Consider the following 10,199-nt stretch of genomic DNA (forward strand, 5'->3'; position numbering starts at 1 on the left):
AATGTATTGCTCTTTATATAGTTACCTATGTGCGTGTAAATCTACTTGTGTGGGCCACAGGGATTTGTAATGGAAAGCTTTAATTGGAGAAAAATCTTGAGCGTAATAGGAATAATTATCCCTTCATGTTAAAATGGCTTAGTTATAATATTGCACAAACAATGTAGGACTTATAAGAACATACACAAACAAAAGGAGACTATTTTGCCCAGTTTTCTCATTAATTTGGTTGGTAGGTTAGTAACCAAGCACAATTCCTCAACTAGTGCAATCTGCACAGTTACTCTTCCAGCCCCGCCTTCAGTTAGTCTTTTCTATTGCAATGTCGGACATTATTCTTAAAATTAAAACAACTACATGTTCCTTGGATCCTATTCCTATGCCTGTGTTTAAAGCCTGCTTCTGTTCTGATTCAGTTTACCACAGACCTGATTAATTAATCCCTTGAGACTGGAGAAGTGCCATTCCTGTTCAAAACGGATGCTGTTAACCCCTCTTGAAGAAATCTAAACTTGACCCCAACCTACTCTCCAGTTACAGACCTATCTCTGACCTCCACTTCATCTCAAAGGTTCTCTAGAAGGCAGTAGATACTCAGCTACAGTTTCACATGAGTTCCCTCCAACTCTTTCAAAAATTCCAGTCAGGTTTCCAACCCTTTAACAGCACAGGGACCGTCCTTGTGAAAGTTTCCAACAATCTCCGAATGTCTTGTCTTACTTTTTCTCTCAGCAGCCTTCAACACTGTGGATGAAAATATTCTTCTGCAGAGAGCAATGTTGGACTACAAGGCACATCTCTGACCTGGTTTTTCTCCTATCTTTTCTACTGGAGAAACAAGATCAGAGTTGTTGCCAGTGACTTGTGGTGTCCCAATAGGGTCAGTTCTGGAACCCATCTTGTTTCTCATTTACTGTACATGCTCCCTCTGGGTAAGATTATGCAACATTGGGGCATTAACTTTCACATATATGCAGATGACACACAGCTGTATATTAACACCAAACCTGATGTGTCCACTGCATTGGAAAATTATCAGGATACGGATGAGCCACAATTTTCTCATACTTAATAGCACCACAACATAAGCCATGATAATTTCGCCAAAACTAGTAACTGCAGTCATCATCGAAATGTTATCTCCATGTCCTCAATGGTCAAAAATTTGATGCTTCCTCATTTTTTTGGATCATGTGTAAAACATCTGTAAGTTCTCATAATTGCATTTGGAAAATACCTCCTGGCTAAGGTTTTCTCAATTTTGCAATTTAAGTCATACCTTCATTAGCTTCATCAAGCTTCAGGAGCTTGGCCTACCAGTGCCTGGTCACTGGTATGATCACCAGCCTGAAAAAGCTGTGGAGACGGAGAACATCACCATCATGCATGACATGGCTGTTAACACCGATCTTACCATTGGAGCAAACCGATCGGACATAATCCTCCATGATCAGAGCAAGAAGCAATGTTTTCTCATCGATTTAGATGTTCCAGATGATGCCAATGTCTGTCTTAAGGAGGTTGAAAAATTAAGCCAATACAAGGACCCTGAGATTGAGATATCACACATGTGGAACACAAAGGCACCACTTCCAACAGCAACCTTAGTTTTTTCCAGGAGGTCTCCCATCAAGGTTCTGACCAGGATCACATTTACTTAGCTTCAGTGGGCTGCCAGTGGTGAGCTGCAGCCTGAAATGGCTGCTGACAATTAGATTAATTAAACTGCTTGAGAACAGCACTGTCAGGGTACTCACTTGAGCAAGGCAGTCAGGCCATATCATCCTTATTCTAGCAAAGCTCCATTAGCTTCCCATCCACCAGAGAGAGGATTTTAATGTATTGTAATGGTCCTGCCTACCTCACGGACCTTCTACTATTTCAAATTTCACCCCGGTTGTTAAAATCTTGAAAATTTAATTTGAAAATTGAATCCCCAGAACCAAACTAATGCATGAATGACCATGCCTTCTCCACCTATGCCCCTTGTTTGATAACCTTCTAATCATCTCAGACAAACAGCTTCAACTTTGACTGTTAGAAAAAAACATAAAATCCTTTTCTACCTTATCAACTTTCTGTACCATAAACTGTTTTATTGACAATTTTTTTCCTTCTCGGTTATTGTTAAGCTGACTTCAGTAAATTACCCAGGTGCTTAGGCAAGTACAAATGTAAGATGTTTTTCATTTATGCCTCAGCCAAATAAGATTCTAAATATTTGTACATTTATTTGTCTCACTACGCACAGTCTCACTAAAACATTAAAACATTACACATTAAAACCTGAATAATGTTCTACATCAAGATAGTATGATCTTTGTTGATAGTATGATTCCTCCATCCTGGAAGAATTTTAGAATAAAAATTCTATATGTCCTATTTGTGTGATGTTGAATATCAAAGAACACCCCTCTTGCTTCTAGTATGATAAAACAAAAGTGTTATTGCTGCTACTGTATAGGGTCTGCATAAGCTGCCAGCTTGATTTTTTTTCAGGGTGTCAGAGAAACCTTTGCACTTTTTAACAAACATATACAGTACACTGAAAGTAAATTTTACAGGCTATTGGGTAATGTAATGTTAAAAAACTCCCACATCAAAATTGCTCAATAATGAAGTTAAACATAGAGATGAACAAATACTGCTCACAATATTCAGACATCATAATTAGGGCTTTTAACTCTGTCACAATTTCTGTTCAATAATAAAAGGTTTTCTCAATTTTGCAATTTAAGTCATATCTTCATTACATCTTGTCTGGACTATTGTAATGCTCCCCTTTGAGGACTATAATAATAATATAATAATAATAATAATTATTATTATTATTATAATTGGATGGCTACAAAGCTCTGGACTAAAAGGACAGACAGAGAGTCTTATCACGGCAGCTGAACATCAGGCACTGAACACTCACTATCATCAGAGGAATAACCTCAAGATGTGGATGGCAAATGCAGGCTGTGTCACCAACAAGAGGAGCATATCAGACATATTATTGCTGGATGCTCTATGCTAGCGCTGAAAGAATAAACGCATCGGCACAATAGAATAGCTAGCTATTAATTTTAGAATAAAAATTCTATATGTCCTATTTGTGTGATGTTGAATATCAAAGAACACCCCTCTTGCTTCTTGTATGATAAAAAAAAAGTGTTATTGCTGCTACTGTGCTACTGTATAGGGTTTGCATAAGCTGCCAGCTTGATTTTATTTCAGGGTGTCAGAGAAACCTTTGCACTTTTTAACAAACATATACACCAAAAGTAAATTTTACAGGGTATTGGGTAAAGTAATGTTCAATAACTCCCACATAAAAATTGCTCAATAATGAAGTTACACATAGAGATGAACAAATACTGCTATTCAGACATCATAATTAAGGCTTTTAACTCTGTCACAATTTCTGTTCAACAAAATGGCACAAGATAATGAATGTGGAAAGAGAATGTTCAACAAACAATGTGAACAAGCTTCTAACAGCCAATAATTAAACTTGATTTTGCAATGATAGGGAGCATGAGGAGCTGTCAGATTGTTTAACATCTCAGAGTACATTTATTTTATTTTATGTGAAATAGGAATAATGACAATGAATGGATGGATGCAAGCACATTTGGAGCCACCTATACTTCATTTATTAAATCGTATTCCAATCAATGGTAAACCTATAGTAGATAAGAACCAAACTCATTGCTGCTGACAGAACAGATTTTATTTCAGATTTATAGCATAGCATAGATTAATAAAAATTGTGTAAAAGACACAAACAGCTGGCTAAAAAATACATTGAGGCTGAAGGACTACGTACTTACAAACTAATAACTTTAACTTACTAACCTAATTTAGTTTTGTAACAACTTAAAACACCAGAACTAAAGAGGAAAACATAGCTACTTAACAATGTTAACAATGCATAGTTAACAATCCTGAATCCCCATACCTTTCAGAAAAAGTGAAAGGAATATAAAATATAATTTTTTTTTTCTAATATGATGTGATGCCTTACAAATTAAGATAGCTGGCATCTAGGGTATAATAGATAAATGAAGGATATTGTTCTTTGTTTTGCAGTTAGCTGTTGAGATTTTTCAGATGTGTTAATAAAACAAAAGACATAAAAGAGAGAGAAGTCTCCAACAATTTTTTTTGCAAACAGCAATTGTAAAATTTACAATTATTTTGAAGATGCAGGGACTAAAAAGCTCTTTTTGATCTGATCTTACCTAAAATATTGAATGTTTTTCAAAGTTTGTATTTGTTGTTTTAATTATTCTGCATAGAATTGTACTGTAGAACATTGCAGTAAAACAAATGGATTAACTTCCATAAAGGAAAGGGCAGACACAGCTTTATTTTTCTATGTTAGGTCAGACTATCATAATATCCCCTCTGTTAGGTGCAGTCGTCCCAGCAGTGCTGGACACAGTAGTAGACGCAGACGACACAGTTGTGCTGGAGGTTATAGATTGTACAGTCGTACTTGTTTTAACAGGGATTGTTCTAGTAGTGACAGTGGTGGTTGAAGTTGGCGCAGCTGTTGTCTTTCCCTTGCAGTGTGGGTCTCTTCCTGGGAACTTAGGGTGCTCCCCATGGTGATGAGGCATCCTATCATCATGTCTCCCTGAACCCGGCAGAGGCAACCATCTTGGGAATGCCTATTGAAATAACAACCATTTTAATTCTCATACAGTATAGCACACCAGTCAAATTGTTTAGAAGAAAATGCAATTTTAGACTTCTTAAGAAGAGAGATGGAAGAGAAAGGGGGAGATAAAAACGTATTCAGCTTTGAATACTTTAAATGTTTTGCTACGAAAACTAATTTAATATTATCAAAAGAATAACAACACAGATAATGGAATATATCTCATTTATGGCCAACAGTAAATACAAATATATGTGTATGGTTACACTCAGAATGGCAGGAAGAGTAGACAGAGTACTTACAGAAATATCGGAGACTGCAACCAAAAACAAAACCACAAGCACAAAGTGTTTCATGTTGGACAAAAGTGCCTGAAAATAAAAAGTCAGCATTAGTTTTGATGTACATTTACTGTAAATACAAACATCTATGGTGTGAGTCATTCAAATCTTGAAATATTATTCAGAACTTAATTTAGGTCTTTTTGCCTAAAGTATCAGACGTTTGTGAGTGGATTCATTGCATATGCTCAGTACAAAAAGTTTCACCCTTGGACAAAACAATAGCAATTATGGCTATTTTTATACTTTATATTACTTTACTACTTTACATCCCCTTTGCCTAGTAGATGTAATGATAATATTATATACTTGACTTTGGCATCTCAAAGGATTTCAAACTGGATAAGATATTTATTTTATTCAGAAACTGTTTTATTGTACACAGGTTTTATTTCCTTTGCCTCCACCATCTTCTACATTCTTATGTCCAGTCACAACAGAGATTTATAAGCCTTCCTTGCTTGTTATGTACAGTATTATTCCCACAGATATTTTATTTAACAATCCATCCTTGAAAGCAAACCAGACTTAAAAAAGACAGCCATTAAATTATATGCTACATATTACATTTAAAGCTGTGTGATATCAATTAATACAAACCAAAACTGCTCAATCTATCACAACAAATACACTCTAGTAAACTTATGCTAAAAACGTAGACATACAGTACACTGATGCAATATCTTACCTTTTTGTCTCTTGACAATGGCTAATAAGTGAAGTTTCAGGTTATCGTGATTTATATCTTTCTTGGATGGGTGGAAATGTAGTTGTTTTGCAACAGTGACGCACACTAAAATACATGGTGCAACATTTTCTCACCTGAAACTAATAAACCCTTTATGTTGTAACTCATATTTAATAAAACTGCACATAAACCACACCTTGGAAGTTTCTCAGCTCAATTGATAATGAATCACTCCAAGATAAAATACATTGAATTGATGAACTGTAATAAGATTGTATTATACTTTAGTTCACAAACTATATTGCAAATCAAATATCAAAGTGCTTAAGAAATGGCAATTGTCCTGGTTTCACTCAATACTTACCGTAGGATTTACTTTCATAAAAGACATTTTTTAACTTCATCCAGTAAAATGATATTCTTTAACTGGCAGTCCTTTTTGTGTGAAGCAGCAAAGATTTATGCCCAGTGGAATCAGCACAGGTGTTTATGAGGGCCAGAAAATCTAGAATTTCTAAGCACTTTTTATGAAATTCTTTTGTATCTCTTAATGCTTTTTTAGGCCTGATATAAAGTACAGAAGAGAATGAAAATGTGGTCAAGATCAGCCATAATTTGTGTGTTTATGTGACAATTCAGATGCTGTTTTCACTGTGTGATTATGGCTGTGATAACATACTGTTTCTGCCTCCATCCACTCCCACCATACCACCCTCCCTGCTCTCCAATCCACCTGTCTCCCTCTTCAGAATAATACCAAGCATGGCTGGAAAAGAGGGAAAACGGGTTGTTCCTGCAGTTTATGGATTGGGTGAAATAGATGGTTATTCTGCAAGTACAGATTAACTGGGCAGGTGTTGAATCCACTGATTTGGGCTGATGACAAATCCAGAAATGTCATCATATGTCAGAAGAGCTGCTTTCAGTATTGTTCAAGAATGGTTGAGGAGGAAACCAGTATTGAACATTTGTTTTCTTAGCATCACTTGTAGATGCAAAACACACTTTTACGCTTTCTTTTGGGAGGCGTCTCCCAGTATCACATACCTCTTCCTAGACCCCACATCCCAGTGTTCGTAAGGCTTAAGACTTAAGAGTCTTAAGGCTTAATAAAGCGTCACCAGATTACACAGGTTGCAACAGAGGTAAGAGACTGGTCCCATGCCAAATGTAGTGCATTTCAAAAATAAAACATGCTGTATCTTACCATGATTCTTTACAAAATGTGTATTATGATGCCAGTATTTCTGTATATAACTTCATCTGAAAAAATGTTTGTTCATGACTTTCTTTTAAAAAATGAATATGTACTCACTTAGAAGTAAGCAAGTCACTTGTATTCACTTACCAGTATGAATGTGTCTGTTGGGACACTGTGTGATGTGAAATATTTGAAATTTATGAAATTATATTTGTAGTATAACAAGTTCCCAAGGAACCTTCTGAGAAACAAACAGGACTGTCAAATATCTGTGGGATTTATTGGTTTCATGTTTCAGTTGAGCCAGGTAAGCATATTACTGATGAAAGACATGCAAATCTTGATCACGTTTCTGTAATAGAATGTAATGTAATAAGGTTAAATGGCTATAAAAAAGAAATGTATTACTTAATAAAACTGAAACTGTACACAGGCATTTCGATTTTTTTATTTTTTTTTTAATATTTTCTTTTCACAGTCTTCAGACACACATACAGTATACAGTATGTACCAGAAACTTGAAACATAATCAAATTGTGGTTGTGACATACGTAGATCATAAAGAGTTGTACATCAGACATCAGTGCCATCCACTGCAATCTGAAAGAAAAATATTTTTAAAATTTAACTATAATTCTTCTTTTTAAAGTTAATATATTTGTTCTATAATTGAGAGTAGACCTATCTGAATGTACATCATTCAATTTTGTATATACTGCATTGGCATGTGAATTGTTTTGAAAACATATTCCTCCTTCTTTTTTGGTTAATGGTTTGTATGGTTTGTGCATGTTTTATACTGGCAACATATATTATGCAGTCCTATGAGCACAGAAAAATCCAAACTCAACAAAGGAATCCGTAAATTAACATTCAGACCTCAAATGTTATTTAGTGATTATTGATTAAGACATCTTAAAATGTGGTCTTTTTGTTTACAGTTTGCAAGTTTCAAAAACATAAAAACTCATTATTTGAGGTTAGTTCTTCCTAAGGCCATGAACGTGTAGTTACCTTTTCTGTTTTCTTACACCTTTGTTCTCTTCAGGAAGGGCTCTTCACTATTTTCAGTGCTGACGATGCCAGCATTACTTTGGGGACACTCAAAGGTCTTGGCTTTGAAGCAAATCTCAGACCTGGAGCTTTGAAGGACCAGTGCTTCTTTTCTATCTGGTCCTCCTCCGCAGTTTGAGAGAGGGGGGGATATATGACTATGGGTGGGCTGGCAGGGCCGCTGGAGGATTTACCACCAATGCTACCTCCAGCTGAGAGCAAGCCTCCCTGGAATGACATGCCAGGTGGAGACCCATCAAGAGGAATTACAAAAATCTGCGGACTACCTGCCCCCGTTTTCCCTCCTCCTGCCCCTCCGCCTGCTGTTATTGCAAACCCAGGAGACCCTATTGAAAACCCTTCTCCCCCCCCAGTGCCACCACTAAATGCTCCAGCTGTCCCTCCTCCTGATGGGGGAAAGACAAAAATCGGCATTCCAGGGCCAGCTGAATGAACGATGGGCATGTTTGTACCGGAGGGTCCTGGTGGATATATTACTATTGGGGCTCCTGGGATTCCTAGAGTAGCTGTCCCTCCCCCTTGCTCTCCACTTGTTCCAACTGCCCCATCTTCTCCTCCACCAGCTACCCCTGTCCCCCCATTTCCTCCATCTGCTGCCTCTGTCCCTCCATATCCTGCACCTGCTGCCCCTGTCCCTCCATATCCTGCATTTGCTGCCCCTGTCCCTCCATATCCTCCACCTGCTGCCCCTGTCCCTCCATAACCTACACCAGCTGCCCCTGTTACTCCATATCCTCCACCTGCTGCCCCTGTCCCTCCGTATCCTCCACCTGCTGCCCCTGTTCCTCCATTTCCTCCACCTGCTGCCCCTGTTCCTCCATATCCTGCACCTGCTACCCCTGTGCCTCCATATCCTCCACCTGCTGCACCTGTTCCTCCATATCCTGCACCTGCTGTCCCATATCCTCCACCTGCTGTCCCATATCCTCCATATCCTTCACCAGCTGCTCCTGATCCTCCATATCCTGCACCAGCTGTCCCATATCCTCCACCTGCTGCCCCTGTTCCTCCATATCCTCCACCTGCTACCCCTGTTCCTCTATATCCTCCACCTGCTGCCCCTGTTTCTCCATACCTTCCACCTGCTGCCCCTGTTCCTCCATATCCTCCACTTTCTGTTCCTACTCCTCCAAACCCTGCACTAAAAATAGGAGCAAGGCCACCACCTCCCTCAAAACCTGCTCTTCCTCCCCCACTACCTGCACCTGCTGCTCCGAATCCTCCTGTTCTCTCACCTCCACCACCCAGTACAACAACCCCACCGCCTCCTCCAGATTCACCTCCTGCACCAGCAGGGGGACAAGGATTGATCACATATATAAATGGCTGAGAGGAACCCCCACCAGCTTGTGAGGAAGCAGAGGCTGCAGGAGCTGGTGCTGGAGTTGCTGGTGCTCCCCCTCCTCCTGTCGCTGCCGGGGCAGGTGGGCGTATCACAAAGATATTTGGGCCTCCAGATTGTGCTTGACCACCTGGTAGAACAAGGACTTGGGGAGAAGACATATTAGAGGGCTGAGGGTTCTTAGGAGGCCACCTCTTAGTCATGGATTGTGGTAGCCATGTGCGACCAACCTGTGAAGAAAAAAACATAAAGACATATATACAGTACACAGTAATTGGCACTCAAATTAAGAAATAACATCCTTGCTGAAAATGCATATTGTTGTGGTGAAGTATTTGTATTTGAAGTATTGTTTCTATACCAGTACATATACTGTATAATCAACAGTAAGTATATATTGTAGGTCCATATGCTTACAAGTAACATGTAGCCTTTAAACACAGATTTTTGAGTGTAGCACATTTGGGACCTTCATAATTATTGTTCAGAATAGATTTCATTTTTTTTTCCCCAGTTTTATAAGAAACAAGCTTCAAGAAACATCTACTCACTGGTGAACACAAGCATGTCCCCAATGCCCAGCATAACAGAAGAAAAGACTTCATTTTGAAATCCTGTCAAAGCAATGCATAATTAATACATAAATAGAAAAACATATACTTATTTTTCTTTCAGGCACCGTAGAATACACAACTTTTCTTAGGAAATAGATTAATAATATAACACTCTGAATTTATTAACATATTATGACCCTATTTCAATAAAACACTTAAATAGCAATTTAGATACTTTTCTTCCAAATGAAAAGAGTTGCAAAGTTGTTTTACACCTACTCATGTAGTACAACTATGCAGAAAGAGTATCTGCCAGATGACTTTTGTTATCATATTGGCAGTGTGAAA

The 10,199-nt window shown here is 38.2% G+C and overlaps 2 protein-coding genes across 2 annotated transcripts; both read right to left on the reverse strand.

Moving 5' to 3' along the window:
- Nucleotides 1–4,173: 4,173 nt before the first annotated feature.
- LOC148838069 (uncharacterized) lies at nucleotides 4,174–5,688 on the reverse strand. Its single transcript, XM_088910622.1, has 3 exons — nucleotides 5,681–5,688; nucleotides 4,954–5,022; nucleotides 4,174–4,661 (listed from the first exon to the last, which is right to left on the reverse strand). Exons 2-3 carry the CDS (start codon nucleotides 5,005–5,007, stop codon nucleotides 4,374–4,376), a joined length of 342 nt encoding a protein of 113 aa, XP_088766748.1. The 5' UTR covers nucleotides 5,008–5,022; nucleotides 5,681–5,688; the 3' UTR covers nucleotides 4,174–4,373.
- A 1,666-nt stretch (nucleotides 5,689–7,354) lies between these two features.
- LOC148838070 (uncharacterized) lies at nucleotides 7,355–9,902 on the reverse strand. The gene is made up of 4 exons (XM_088910612.1): nucleotides 9,849–9,902; nucleotides 9,038–9,527; nucleotides 7,896–8,977; nucleotides 7,355–7,481 (listed from the first exon to the last, which is right to left on the reverse strand). Exons 1-3 carry the CDS (start codon nucleotides 9,900–9,902, stop codon nucleotides 7,926–7,928), a joined length of 1,596 nt encoding a protein of 531 aa, XP_088766738.1. The 3' UTR covers nucleotides 7,355–7,481; nucleotides 7,896–7,925.
- Nucleotides 9,903–10,199: the final 297 nt, after the last annotated feature.

The sequence above is a fragment of the Atractosteus spatula genome, chromosome 3 (assembly GCF_055471065.1).
Source record: "Atractosteus spatula isolate fAtrSpa1 chromosome 3, fAtrSpa1.hap1, whole genome shotgun sequence".
NCBI classification, from domain to species: Eukaryota; Metazoa; Chordata; class Actinopteri; order Semionotiformes; family Lepisosteidae; genus Atractosteus; species Atractosteus spatula.

Coding starts and splice junctions, on each gene's coding strand:
- LOC148838069 (XM_088910622.1), bottom strand. CDS start 5,007: ATGAAACACTTTGTGCTTGTGGTTTTGTTTTTGGTTGCAGTCTCCGAT. Junction 4,662..4,953: donor TTGCAGTCTCCGATATTTCT/GTAAGTACTCTG, acceptor TTATTTCAATAG/GCATTCCCAAGATGGTTGCC.
- LOC148838070 (XM_088910612.1), bottom strand. CDS start 9,902: ATGAAGTCTTTTCTTCTGTTATGCTGGGCATTGGGGACATGCTTGTGT. Junction 9,528..9,848: donor GGACATGCTTGTGTTCACCA/GTGAGTAGATGT, acceptor TTTTCTTCACAG/GTTGGTCGCACATGGCTACC. Junction 8,978..9,037: donor TGGAGGAACAGGGGCAGCAG/GTGGAAGGTATG, acceptor CAGGGGTAGCAG/GTGGAGGATATGGAGGAACA.